We start from the raw sequence: 15407 nt of genomic DNA, 5'->3' as shown, positions 1-15407 counted from the left end.
TGTGAACTTCTTTCTTCCCACAGTCACCAGTACACAGCTGCCCTAATACTCCTCCACATAGTCTTCCCTCGCTTCTTTGGCCATCTGAAAAAATAAGGAGAGAACAAGCTTTGGACACTCCCCGGCGGATTCCAAGAACACCCAAAGCGGGAGAAAATCTACTCCCATACAGTTTTTGTAACCTTACAAGAGATCATGAGGTCGTAGCCAGATTCCCCATCAGCTTTACAAAGAGTGCATCTATTATGAAGTAGACAATAATTAGGTCTCTTTCTCTGAAGTAAGTTAAATGTGTTTACTCTTTCGAGGAACATTTCCCAACAAAAAAAACTAACCCAAGGAGGAATAGGCATGCTCCATATTTCCTTATCCGGAAAGGACAACCCAAAAGGGATATAAGGCTGAGTTAAGGTTTCAAAGAATCAATCACAAGAGAAAGTACCAAAGGTAGAAGGGGTCCAAAATTTGGTGTCTTCCTTATCATAATTTAGGAAGACATTCTCAAGGGTGGCTAGCAACGGTAACAACCTTTCCAAGTCTATATCTCTAATTGCCCTACGGAGGCCTAGGTTCCACCCAAAACTTGAAGTGAAGTTTGAAGGAACCAAGAAAGAAGAGATAGGTTCATTTTTCAAGTCTAATAGAGCATATAAGGATGGAAACTGGTCCTTCAGAGGTGAATCCCCTACCCAAAGCTGTTCCCAGAATTTTATTCGGTTATCAGAGTTTAGACCATACCTGATCCAAGGGGAAAAAATTGGAAGCAGATTGTGAATGGATTTCCATGGAGAAACAGCTGTAGCCCTTGCCAAGACTCCAGGATCCCAGCCCATGTATGCTAGTCACAATCTCAGTCCACAATTTATCCCTTTCCAATGTAAACCTCCACATCCATTTTCCCAGTAGAGCCATATTCTTTTTCTTAATGTTACCAATCCCAAGACCTCCTAGTTTTTTACACCTAGTTACCACCTCCCAACTCACCATATGATCTCTCTTCTCCTCTCTAGGCTCCCACAGAAAATTCCTTATTAATTTTTCCAAGAGATTGGAGACCTTTGAAGGGATCTTAAACACTGACAGGTAGTAGACAGGTAGGCTAGCTAGGGTAAACCTAATAAGAGTAACTCTCCCACCAAAAGAAAGATAATTTCTCTTCCAATTCGCCAGCCTCTTCTCAAACCTCTCCACTATCGGATTCCAGAAACTTACATTCTTAGGATTGTTTGCTAAAGGGAGGCCCAAGTATGTCAAGGGCCAGTTCGAGATTGCGCAACGTAGCTCACCTGCAAATTCCCTTAGGTCCCTTTCATCCACATTCACTCCCACCACACAACTCTTATCAAAGTTCACCTTGAGGTTAGATATCTGCTCAAAGAGTTGTATTGCCAACTTTAGATTCTAGATTTAATTAATGTTCCCTCCTTCATAGAACAAGATTGTGTCATCTACAAACTGTAAATGTGTCAGAGGAACCTCCTCCCTTCCTACTCTCCACCCTCTTATCAGATTCCTCGAGCCTGCTCTATAGATCAATCTCCCAAGTACATCAGCAATCAGGGTGAAAAGAAAAGGGGAAAGAGGATCTCCTTGTCTTAGACCTCTCAAAGCAGGAAAGAATTCAACCACAGTTCCGTTCACCAAGATAGAATAATGACAAGTCCTAACACAACCCCAAATCCATTTACAACACCTATCTCCAACACCAAAACTCCTCAAAACCTCCAACAAGACAGACCAATCAACAAAATCATAAGCTTTCTCCAAATCCAATTTGCAAACCACTCCCTTCTTCTTCGACTTCCTAAAGCTCTCCAAGCTCTCATTTGCAATGAGGATCTGATCAATGATCTATCTTCCCTCCACAAAAGCACCTTGGTTGGGAGCAATAATAGAGGGATGCACCTTCTTTATTCTAAGAGACAACACTTTTGCAATAATTTTGTACAAACTAGTCACCAGACTGATAGGTCTAAAATCCTTTGGTTGTGATGCCTCTTTCTTCTTTGGGACCAAAGTAATGAAAGTTGAGTTCAAGCCCAGATTTATTATTTCCCTTCTGTGAAACTCCTCAAAAATTAATCTAAGATCGTTTTCCAAAATATCCTAGCAATCCTGGTAGAAGGCCATTGTGAAGCCATCTAGACAAGGAGCTTTTGTTCTATCCATTGAGAATACTACTTCTTTTATCTCCTCCATATCAAAACTCTTTTCTAACCACTCTCTCTTCTTTGCACTTAAAGTCGACCAATCCAAACCCTCCAGCCACACTCTTCCATTCAGAGGCCTTCTAAATATAGATTTGAAATGGTTTACTGTGGCCTCTGCAATTTCTACCAGGTGGAACAAAACTGCTCCATCAACTTCTAATTTAGAGATAAAATTCTTTTTTCTCCTCCCACTTACCACTGAATGGAAAAACCTTGTGTTTCTATATCCCTCCTTTAGCCACTTACACCTGGATTTTTGCCTCCAACTAATTTCCTCCTTAACTAGGATGTCCTCCAACTACCTCCTCAAAACCCAACTAATTTCCACTGAATGGAAAGACCTAATATTCCAACTTCAAGCTTACTTCAACCCATATATGGATCTATTGAGCTTATACACCATGTGATCTTGACCCTTAGCAAAAAAACTTCTGGCTATTGCTTGTAGATTTCTTCTATAAGATCTCTATTCAAGAATGTAGTTTTAACATCCATCTGCCAAATCTCATAGTTATAATGTGCAACAATGGCTAATAGGATCCTAATGGATTTCAGTATAACTATAAGAAAAATTGTTTTCTCATAGTCAATTCCTTCATTTTGAGTGTAACCCTTCACCACAAGATGAGCCTTGTATTTCTCAACCTTACTGTCAAGGCCCTTCTTCATCTTGAAGACCCATTTACAACCAATGACTTTTACCCTTGGGGCAGATGTACAAGAGTCTAAACTCTGTTACTTTTCATTGAGTCCATCTCATCTCATGACATCTACCCACTTCTAAGAATCTATGTCTAACATAGCTTCCAATAGGTCAAAGGATTTTCACTGTCATCGGCTTCCAATCAAGAACGATTATTGATCATAGTCATATCTAATAGGATGCTTAGATATTCAGGTAGATCTTGTTAGTTGGGGTATGGGATTAGTAGTACTTGTAGATGGTTGGGATTCTTCCATTATGTTAGTGGTCTCTTCTTTAAGAACTATTTTCTAAGGAGGGTGATCATTAAGAATGTAGTCATCCTCTATGAAGTGTGCATTTTTGTTGGCAAAGACCTTTTGCTCAATTGGGTCATAGAATAGATACCCAATAAAGTATTTGGGGTAGCCTACAAATAAGCATTTGGTTATTCTAGATTTTAGCTTGTCACACTTATGTTTTTGCCATGTTCTAGACAAACCTATGTATTGAAGTGTTAGATACTTGGTTTCTTACTAATCCAAAGTTCATAGGGAGTCTTTGAAACTGACTTAGTTGAAATTTATTGGTAAAACAGAGACTATTGTTACCTGGATGATCACCACAAATTTGGCTATTCCCAAATTTACCCATTAGCTCTTGTTTGTCATGTTCATTCTTATTTTTATTTTATCTACTCATCTTTCAGGTATTTGTTTGTTAGATTTTAGGAATCTGTTCCTAACTTTGGTTTTGTTGTTTTTTTGTGCTTATTTGTTTAAAGGGTTGGATCAAGGAGTCTTGCTTGGGATTTCTTACATTTTGAATGACAAAGATACATGGTCTTGCTATTGGATCAAATTCTTGTCTAATTTGTGCTTGTTCACTTGTTGCCCTCTAGTTATTTGCTTTATTGCCTGTTAGAGGTCTATGTCATGAGAATCTTATGATGTCTAGAAAGAATTGTAAAGTATCAATTTTTTGAAATTGCTTTTGTTGGAATGCTAACTTTATTTATTATGTTTGTATTCTGTTGAGTTAGGGTCCGTTTGGATAAATTAAAATAGTTTTTTTCTTTTGTTTTTTATGTTGTGAATTAAGTAGGGGCATAAAGGTCCTTTCCCTTCTAATTATGGTCACCATATATATATTAATATAAGTTGGCACCGCCAGACTGTAGCGGTACTGTAGCATACTCCAAATCTCTCCTCTTCTCCTCTCTCCTCTCTTCTCTCTTCTCTCCTCTCTTCCTCTTCTCTTCTCCTACCTCTCTTCTCTGTTTGGCTGTTAATATGGTATCAAAGTGGTTCTGCTAGGCTTGTGAGCAGATCGAACAAGCTTCAACCTGTTGTCTTCTTCAATCGAGATAAGAAAAGTGTAGAACTACGACTGGTACAGATTTTTTTAGTTTTTTTTGTCCTTTTCCTTGGTCATCTACCAAGAAGAAAATATATGACTCCAGACTGCTGAATGTTTTCTAAGAAGTTGTGAGGTTCGAAACTCCTTTTTTTTTATGGATCGTGTGATCCCATGTCTGAGAATTCAGATCTGTAGGTCATGGATGACCTGATCTTTTGACCCTTGTGGTGTAACCATACTAGTTTATGACCCCTCCTAACAGTCGATGTGTTTGGGGTGTTTGGAAGTTAGTGGAGTGTGACTGCTAGGTCAGATCAGCTCTGAGATCTCCCTAAAATCTTGCCATTTTTGGACAATCTATGCTGGTTTGTGGTCAGATTGTGTCCAGATTGCAATGTGTCATGTGGGCTTCATCCTTTGTGTTTCTAGGACTGTTTGCTTGGTGATAAGAGGGATCATAAGGTGTGTGTAAGGTCTGAAAGGTGTTTGAATCATGTCCTCTGAGAACTCTGCAACTTCAGGAATTTTAGGTGATGAAAATGGAATGAGTGGGGGGATGGATATGAGTTTCTCCATGGCTGTAATTCCCTTTGATGGACAGAACTATCTTGAATGGTCTAGGGGAATTAAACTTTATATTACTGCTAGAGGAAAAATTGGGTATATTATTGGTAAAATCAAGGAACCAAAGATTGGTAGTGCTGAACATGACAGATGAGACCAAGAAAATAGCATGGTGATGTCATGACTCATGGTTTCCATGCTGCCACAAGTAAGGAAGACCTTTATGTGGGTTGAAACAACTTGTGAAATATGGGAACAAGAGAAATCTACTTATTCAGAACAGAGACACTTTGCAAAGATATATCAATTACAAGTAGAATCCTCCACTTGCAAGCAAGGAGAGAGGAGTCTCTCAGTGTATTATTCAGACTTGACATCAATTTGGAAGGAATTGGATCATAATTAAAATGTGAATTCAAAGTGTGATGAGGACGCAAAGACCTACAAATCACTTGTTTCCTAGCAATGGGTATTTGCCTTTCTTTTGGGACTGATTCCTACATATGAATCCATGAGGGTACAAATTTTAGGAAGTAAGAACCTACCATCAGTCCAAGAAGTTTATGCCCTAGTTCAATCTGAAGAGAGCAGAAGAAGTGTGACAAATTGTATAGAAGGGGTACAAGTTCAAATGTTGGAGGTTCTATTAAAAAGGGAGATTTACAGAAGAGAGTGGATGACAAAGACAAACTTTGGTGCACTCACTGTCAAAAGTACAAGCACAATAGAGACACATGTTGGAACCTTCATGGCAAGCCGAAATGGGCTCAGGAATTGAGTAAGAAGTCTCATCCGAGTAAGAAGCCAACCTAGTAAAGTCATAAGAAATACAACTCAACAGAATACAAACATAATAAATAAAGTTAACATTCCAACAGGAGACTAGTCCCATGGTACCCCAAGAGTGACACTCTGGTTCTAATCCCAAGGAAGAGATCATCAACTCCTTTTGTGACCACTTGGAATTATATGGTAGGACACTTTGTCAGATGGATTATGGCCCTACTCCTTCCACTTCCTTTGCATCTACATTAGGTAATACAGACACTGCCTTCCATGTGTCATCTAATACATCTGATTCCCCTTGGATAATTGACTCTAGAGCCTCAAACCACATGACTGATAAGTCAAATTTATTTCAAGCATATAACCTCTTATCTAGGAGAGATAAGGAGAGGCTATCTGATGGGTCTTATTCCACCGTAGCCGGTCAAGGAGCCATCTCCCTTCCTCTTGGTCTTACCCTCTCTAATGTATTGCATGTTCCTGAATTACCTATCAATTTACTTTCCATTAACAGTATTACTCATTCCTTGAATTGTTCAGTGACCTTCTTTCCTTCTTCATCTTTATTTCAGGATTTGACCTCGGGGAAGACGATTAGTAGAGGAAGCAAGGTGGATAGCCTCTACGTTTTGAAGAATAAAGTTGGTCTTGTGGCTACAGAGTCTTTAAGTTCTTCTAGTGAGAGTCATGCCTACTTGTGGCATAATCGTCTTGGTCACCTTTCGTTTGGGTCTTTAAAACTTATGTTTCCTGAGTTGTTTAAGTCTTTGTTAATTAGTAAATTGTAATGTCATACATGCCAATTGAGCAAACATTGTTGAAATTCCTTTCCTTTAAGAAATAAAAGATCTGAATTTCTTTTTCATATTGTCTATTTTGTTGTTTGGGGCCCTATTTCTCTACCTACTAAGACTGGATATAAATATTTCATTACTTTGATTGATGACTACTCTAGATATACTTGGGTGTATCCTATGCGATCTAGAGATGAAGTGTATGGTTTTCACTCAATTTCAAATTGAAATTCACATTTTCCAATCAGACAATGCAAAAGATTACTTCCATGGTGATCTCATAGAGTTCTTTGCTTCGTGTGGATATTTTCATTAAAGCTCTTGTGCCAGGACACCTCAACAAAATGGTGTTGCTGAAAGGAAAAATCGTCATCTACTTGAGGTAGCTCATGGTTTATTACTTAATATGAATGTTCCAAAACATTTTTGGATGGATGTTGTTATGTGTGCTGCATATATCATCAACCGTATGCCATCTCGGTTACTAGAGTATAAGGCCCCACATCAACTCTTGTTTCCTACAACTCCATTGTCCCCTATTCCAATGCATGTCTTTGGGTGTCGTTGCTTCGTTCATGACTTGTCTTCTACTCATGGTAAACTTGATCCCCGTGCCACTCCTTGTGTTCTTCTGGGTTATCCGTTATCTTAAAAGGGTTACTGCTGCTATGATCTTGCTTCACGTAAGTACTATACCTCCATGGATGTATCATTATTTCAAAGTCAACCCTTCTTCTCGATTTCTCCTTAGGGGGAGAGTAGGGTTGAGGAGAAACACACTCAGGTTCAACTACCTCCTCTTCCTGACCCTTCTCCATTTCGGGTCTTTCTTCATCGCCTTAAGAGTCAACAAAGTTCAAGAGCCGTGGAACCTGAAACTATGCAACCAATATCATCGGACTCTCCAAAGGTAGATCCTCCTCATTAGCCAGGTACACTTGTTCCCATTGATTTGCCTGAATCTCTTAACTTTGATCCTCCTGTTGTTAATGATCTTGATGTTCCTATTGCTAAGAGAAAGGGTCTTAGGTCTTGTACTACTAATCATCCTATTTATCACTTTGTGTCGTATGATCATATTTCACCTTCATACCGTGCATTCCTTTCCTCTATTGAGAGTGTCTCTGTTCTTAAGAATGTGGCAGAAGCTTTATCCAAACCTGAATGGGCAGATGCAATGAAGGAAGAAATTAATGCCTTACACAAAAATGACACCTGGGAGTTAGTGGATCTTCCTGAAGGGAAGGAACCAGTGGGTTGCAAGTGGGTATTCAGGGTAAAGCATAGAGCTGATGGTTCAGTAGAAAGATACAAAGCTAGATTGGTAGCCAAATGGTTTACACAAGTGTATGGAGTAGACTATGCAGAGACCTTTGGTCCAGTAGCTAAGATGAATTCAATCAAAATTCTCCTCTCACTAGCAGTTAACCTTGATTGGGAACTTCATCAGTTGGATATCAAGAATGCATTCTTGAATGATGACCTAGAGGAAGAGGTTTACATGACTCAACCTCCAGGTTTCTGTGCCAAAGGTAGTAAGCAGAAGGTGAGCAAGTTAAAAAAAAAATCTTTATATGGGTTGAAGGAATTATCTTGGGCCTGGTTTAGTAGGTTTCATTTAGTAGTGCAACAGATGGGATTTAAACAATGCTAGTTAGATCATACTTTATTTGTGGAAAAAGGTGAAGGGAAAATTGCAGCTTTAATTGTCTATGTTGATGACATAGTAATTACAGGAGACTGAAAGATTAAAATACAGAAGCTGAAGAAATTCCTAGCCACTCAATTTGAGGTGAATGATTTAGGCCCCTTACGTTATTAGATGATACAGGCAGGTTGGGAGTGAAACCAATTGATTCACTCTTTGAACCCAACCATCAACAAGGAGACAGTCAGGGGGAGTGTTTGAAAGATGTAAAGAAGTTCTAGAGACTTGTAGGGAGACTCTTATATTTGTCTATGACCAGACTTGATATTGCCTATGCAGTGGGTGTTCTTAGTCAGTTCATGCATAATCTTAAGACAACTCACTTTGAAGCTGTAGAAAGAATCCTTAAATATCTCAAGAAGTTCCGAGGAGCTAGTTTTCTTTTCCAGAAACATGGGCATTTGAAAGTGGAGGTGTATGCAAATGCTGATTGGGTAGGGGAAATCGATGACAGAAAATCTATTAGTGGGTATTGTACTTTTGTAGGAGGAAACCTAGTCACCTGGAGAAATAAGAAGCAAAGTGTGGCGGCTAGATCCAGTGCTAAGGCAGAATCTCTCTCTTCTCGCCTCTCTTCTCTCTTCTCTCCTCTCTTCCTCTTCTGTTCTCCTACCTCTCTTCTCCTCTATTCGGCTGTTAATAGCTTTCTTTGAAACTTGTGAGTCTAAATATGAGAGATTGTTTAGGATCTTAAGTTGTGGGAAGATAATGATTTAGTTCTTTCAAGTAGAGGTGTTGAGAGTAGTGAATTAAAGTTTTTGAAAGTGCTTCTGTATAATGGTGTTGTTTTCACATTTAAAAATTAGGTGAAGCAAAGGATGGCCTTCTAGATGGATATGTGGTTTTACTGATTTTAAGGTGTAACACAAATAAATGATAATTAAATAAGTAAACAAATATAAATAAAATCTTGAAACAAAATGTTTGTTGATATGAAGAATTAATCTTAAGAATTAATAGTACTATCTAAATATTGCTTCTATTTTTGTAGAATAGAAATATATTCCTAAGGAGAAATTTGCCAAACAAATCAATTATTCCTTAAGAATAAGAAATAAAATTTATCATCTCTCAAAATCCGGAACAGGAATTTCCTTAGGAATAGAATCAAGCAGAAACAATGCCAAACAAGGCCTAAACTCTATCATCTCTCAAAAACATTAAAAACAAAATTATGGCCATTCCCATCTCCCCCAATATATTGGCTTCCGATTAATGGTTGTACTAGAGGAGTGTCCTCTATGTTGGAGGCACAAGGAAGCCATAGACCATTTATTTAGGAAGTGCGAATTCACTAGAAAAATTTGCGGGGATTTACCAATTAATAACATTTTGAATTCAGAGATTCAGCTTACTTAAGGCTATGTTTGGAAAGGATGCAAATAAGTGTGAATGCAAATATGTAGAGTGTAAAACGGTTCATATAAACTGTAAAGTTGGATTAGTTTTGCACTAACAAATTTACCTTCTTACTAAACAGACTTTTAGCTGTAATGGATGCAAACATGAATTCCAATAAAACATATGCTCTTTTTTTTAATCAAAATCCCACTTGAATGCAAATTTACTTTTTTTTTTATTGATGTATTTTTACATGTTATTATCAATGTAAATATGCATTGGTCTGTCATTTATCAATGCATAAATCTAATATCGCCAAACACAGGCAAAAGTGAACCAAAGTGCAAATTTACCCTGAACCGGGATTTTCACTCCATTTGCATCGTTTCCAAACACAGCGGAAAGGACTGGTTGAAATTTAAAATTGCAACTTGTAAACATCAAAACATGGCTTTGTTTTTCTACCACATTGGCAGATATCGAGGGAAAGCAACAATAAGATTTTTAACATCAAACCTGAACCAAAACATTCAATTTCATGTATAAAATATTTGTCCAAAACTTCCAATATGATGAAAATTATGGATCCCCTTGTGAGATAGGAGCAACAGCAAGAACTAGAAAAAGATGTGCTAGAAGCCTCCTGATGAAGAATGGATTAAAACACCAACTGTGCTACCCAAAATAAGTGATGGAGGAACTGTACTTGAGGGGCGGTTTCATGACTTTGAACTACAAATGATTTTGTTGAACTTTGGAGTTTCAAACTAGGACTTGCCTGGGACTTGGGGTTAAGGAGAATTATCCTGGAATCTGATTCACTTTCTACCATTCATCTACTAAACTCAAACAGGTTGGCTCCATGGAGGCTGAGTGGTCATAAGAGAGATTTCTAAAATCACTGATAGATACTCGTGCGTAAAATTGTATCACTGCTACAGGGAGGCTAATCAATGTATCAATTTTCTCGCAAATCTGGGATGGATCTCGAATAACTTGGCTCCATGGAGGCCGAGTGGTCTTAAGAGAGAAATTTCTAAAATCATTGATAGGAACTGCTTCTTAAAATGGCATCACTACTACAGGTTTCTCACAATTAAATCTGGGATGGACCACCTTGAACGACAGATTTTTCTCACTTGTTACTGCTTGATGTCATGGATCGGAGTGTCATGGACTAGATTGTTGTTCCTTTCTTGTTTTTGTTTTGTTTCGTAATTGATAGTTGTGTTGATGACTCCAAGCTTTCAAGTTTTATCCAAGTTGCCATCAAACATTAGGAAATTTAATAAAATTAAGAATAATTTTTCCTAAATATTTTAGCAGCCAATAAAAAGAGAAGGAGCGAGCAGCCGTTGATTTTTCAGAATACGTTCCAAAAAAAATCCATTTATTTTTGACATGGAATTAAAGGCATACTTAGCTAACCGAATTATGAAGTAAGACACTAAAATTTATTTGGACCAAGAACAATCAGCCCAGTCCATGTAAGAACAACACCACCATATACCATATATGGAAGAAGACTGAATGGACTGTAGAACTTGAGATGCAGCAGCAGCAGTTGAAAAATGAAATCAAACGCTGTTCTTAATAGAAGAACTGTAGCCATTGTCATAAAACTTGGACCACAGCATCACACCACCATAATTGGAAGAAGACCGAATAGAGGGTAGAACCTGAGACACTAGTGTGTCTGGCGGGATGTAGCCACCGCTGGGGGCTGCACTTGAATCGGCAGGCAGCCCCAAGAAGATCTGACTATTTGGAACCGACGAGGTCCATTGGTTCCAAGCGCTTATAAGATTGTCAGCACTTCCGGCATACTGACATGGAGGATTGTTATAGAACTGGACCCAGACGTAATCAAAGAGGCCAGTTTGAATTGCACCATTAAGCCATGCATCTGGGTAGGGGCATTGCGGAGCAGCACTCAAGTAAACCTTAGAACCGAATCCATTAAGAGCCTTAGCCAACTCGTCCCAGTGCTGGGTCGTGCCACCCTCGATGTCAAAGTCGATTCCGTCCAGAACAGCGTCCCCTAATGGACGTGAATCTGACTGGCCTCCCAAGAAGTTGTTCCAAAGGTAGTTTGCGACTTGCTGAGCATCATCCGCAGAAGAAAGGGAGTAGCTTCCAGCGCCACCTCCAAGGGAAAGAAGCACTTTGATGCCTTGGCTCTGGCAAGCTTTTATATCACTACTCAAACCGGTGCAACCATTTGAGGTTGGGTCACAATGGCCAGCTAAATTGAGCTGTGGAGTCTGGCCATTGCCAAATGCAACTAGAAAGGCAATGTTCACAAACTGATAGTTGCCTGTGGCACATGTATCGCCCAAACTACCTTCTCCTCCGTTTTGGCCCCAATACACTGCTATTCCTCCTGCTTGTGACCTAACAACCAGGGAAAACAAGACAAGAGAAAGAAGCACAACTACTGGTCTGGCTGCCATGTCTAAGCAATTTTGTTTAGCGGTGGTGACTGGTGAGGGTGTGAGGGATGAATCGAGCGGTCTACAACTTGGATATTTATAGGCGTGACCCATCTGTGCAATAATAGAAACAACCAACCGCGTCTTGACTTGACTCACAGGCACAGACTTACGGGAGAAAACTTCCCGGAAATAGTAACTGGACTCGACTTCATGCTTTTAAACTAAAATGTCCATTTCACATTGCAAACCAAGTTTTCTTCAACGTACTGGAAACGCAAGTTATAAGCAAAATTTTTTAATGAAGCCCCAATTACAGCAAGAATGTAGAGTAGATAAAATAAGTAAAGCGAAGATTGAAATGATTATCTAGTGAAGGTATGACAATAGAGCGTACCTAGTTAACTATCGGCCTGAATTCAATCAATGAACAGAAGGGGACAAGGACTTTAGAAGAGCTTCATCATGCCTCAAGAAAAATGAAGAATACTGAGCACAACCAGGAGGACACCAAGAAGACGATACCTCGGGAGTGAGCTTCTCTTATCCGCTGTGAGTGAAGCTTTTGATAGCAGCGACAGTGTGTCCTCTTGTTCAAATGGAGATTATGACCATAATGGGTTCAGTGAACAACTGGGAAATTCTAAGGTGGTGCAAAGTATAACAATTGCGATCGGGGCTAAGAATGAGTTAGAACAAAGGTCATTGGCAACCAGAGAAGATGCGATGATCAGCTAGTTCAAATAATAATGATGGGAAGAGGACTAGAGATGTCATTTGACAATGCAAAGGAAGAAAGTGAATAGAGAGAGGACAGAGGGAAGGCGTTACTTGATGATGCAGAGGAAGGGGACAGAGAGAGAGAGAGAGAACAAAGGGAAATGAATGAGTGATAGGGAGAGGGAATAAGGGAAGAAGGTGTGGGAAGAGAAATCGAAGGAAGGGATTTTGATCCAATCAACTGCTACAATGAGTGCTCAGCTTTCATCAAGAAAATGATGGGCGGGGGGCTCAAACCGGGGAAGGAGAAGAATGAAAGAGAAGGGTGAAAGAAAATGACAAAAAAAATAAATGAGAGAAGAATGGAAAGGAATCGAATGGAATGTAGTTCTAGCGCCCCCGCTCTTCATCGCAAGGTTGAAGATGATGAACAGTATCCTCCATCCATGATTCAACTTTGGTCCGATGAAAGTGAGAGAAGGACAGTGGATACAAACAAGAAAGGAAATGGAGTAGACAATACAAGAAGAATTAGAGAGGGGAGAGGGATTTCGGAGTGTGTGAGAGGAAGAAGGAAGAAGATGGCCAGGGAAGGATTGATTTACCGTCGGTGTTCACCGAAGACGATGAATAGTGATAGAGAACAATAAGTTTTCGAGAGATTCCCCAAATCAAAATTCTATGGTTACATTTATACTAGGAGTTAGGGGCATTTTCATAAATTTGGTAAAGCTTAGGGGTATGATCATAATTTTTAGAAATCTGGGTCAATCCAAGAGGGCTCAAACCGGGATTCTAAATGGATGGTTGAGATTTTGGAGTCAAAATGTATAGGGCCAAGATGGACCTAATCGTAGAGAAGGGTTTTATGTGTGCAAGCTAAAGGGATTAGGCAAAACAAAATCTTTTAGGATGAATGGAAAACAGCGATATTTTTTGTTGAAATTTCACAAGGAAGGGTTTTTGAGCACTTAGTGTTTATTGGTATGGTCATATTGGCCCGATTGGGCACGGATTAAGCATATCTGGAGGGTAAGGGATTCAGTCGATCTAGAGCTTCAGAAAGGAATTTTATGTGATAAGAAAGGAAATAAAGGTATTTGGGGCTGAAATTTTACAAGTGAATATCTTAGGGTATCCGAGATCTTGTGGTAATGTCTGATTGGTTCAAGGGGGTCAAGATTATAGAAATTTGAGTCAACGAAATGATCATAAACGAAATCTTGGTTTAATGGAATGATAAATGAGAGAATCTTGGGTTGAAACTTTATAGGCAGGTGTTTTGGTGTGTCTAGGGCTTGATCGTATTGTCTAATCGGCACATATGTGTTTAGATCAAGGGGATTTGGATAGTGGGTGTTTTAGGATAACGAAGGGATCAAAATATAACCTTTGCATAATGAGAGGGTAAACGGAGTTTTGAGCTGAGATTACTGGATAGGTACTTTGGGAGGTCTTGAGTTTGATGGTGGTGTCTGATCCAAGGGTCAAAGTCTAGATGGGAGTTAATCGGGGCCATCAGATTGGTATTAGTATTTTTAGTACTTGTTATATTTTTTGTAATTATTGGAGATTAAACTATTGTTGTTTATCAGAAATGAGACTATTAATTTAGTTGAAATTATGAGTGTTCATAAGTTAGTTCAGTTTGGTTGTAGGTTATTTGGCCAACCAAATTGACATAGTGAGGTTGGGGAGTTGGTCAGTTGAAACCGACTAACCTTTTGGTAAAATTGACCCACTTAAGTTGTATCAATTTGGGTCAATTTTTTGGTTTGGCTAGCGGGTTCAAAAGATTTAAACTTAAAAATTAAATTAAATTTTAAAAATTACAATGCAATTATTAAAAAATAAATTTAAAAAATTATATTTATGATATAAAGCATTTTAGACTAAGAAATATATGGGAAATTTCCCACTTTTCTATATTAAAAATTATATTTAAAATATAAAATATTAATATATATCCATGGTTAGGTCATTCGATTTTGGTCAATTTACAAATGGCCGAAGTGAAACGGATCCAATTTGGTCGAATTAAGAAACTTTTAAACCAAAGCCGACCTAAATGTAATTAACATACTTTAATTAATTAAATACTTTAGAGCCACCTTAATGTAATTTACTTGATTAACTTTATTAAAGTGGTCCATTTTAAAAATATGCCCTTAAGGGTCGAAATGTAATTTACTTTAGAGCCACATTAATGTAATTCAACAAATGGCTTTCTTATCAAAGTTTATGCTAAAAAATAACATTTTCTATTAAGGGTCGAAATTGGCTTTTTTTGCAAAGTTAAAGGGTTATCGAGCCAAAAACACATCCAAAAAATAACAAAACGAGAAATATAATCGGGGACCCACAAAAAATTAAGGGCCCACCCTGAGAGGAAATAAACGAAAAACTTTTAGTCAAGAAGAGCCATTTCTTTTCAGACGACTTGGATTGACAATAGAAACATTTGCCTTTCAAATGCATTCTCATTTCTTAGAATTTGTTTACCTCATATTCCAATACTTCTAACCATGCTTGTTTACCAAAATAAAATCCTAAAGAGTGATGTTTGAGATTTCTTCACCATTAAGGAAAATTTCTTCTAGGAAATGACCCCAAAGACTGATGTTTCATTAATTTTACAATTGCAAATAAAAAAATATTTAGACGAAAATATTAATTAATCACTCTAACATGTCATTCAGAAATTAAGGAGCCTAGATCACACTTAATTGCTTATCCAATTCAGCCATTCCAGATGAACCCTCTACCTACGAACCATAAAATAAGGGCCATTTCAAACTCAACAAATGCTCA

The 15407-nt window shown here is 38.3% G+C and overlaps 1 protein-coding gene across 1 annotated transcript; it reads right to left on the bottom strand.

Annotated features, from left to right (window-relative positions):
* Window positions 1–10783: 10783 nt before the first annotated feature.
* Window positions 10784–11933, bottom strand: LOC148789828 (acidic endochitinase-like). Its single transcript, XM_088892710.1, has one exon. The coding sequence runs from the start codon at window positions 11895–11897 to the stop codon at window positions 11022–11024; it is 876 nt and encodes a 291-aa protein (XP_088748836.1). The 5' UTR covers window positions 11898–11933; the 3' UTR covers window positions 10784–11021.
* Window positions 11934–15407: the final 3474 nt, after the last annotated feature.

The sequence above is a fragment of the Nelumbo nucifera genome, chromosome 8, assembly GCF_055504915.1.
Source record: "Nelumbo nucifera cultivar China Antique chromosome 8, China Antique-T2T, whole genome shotgun sequence".
Lineage (NCBI taxonomy): Eukaryota > Viridiplantae > Streptophyta > Magnoliopsida > Proteales > Nelumbonaceae > Nelumbo > Nelumbo nucifera.
Note: the sequence above shows the minus strand (reverse complement) of the source record. Positions and strands in the feature narration are given on the sequence as shown.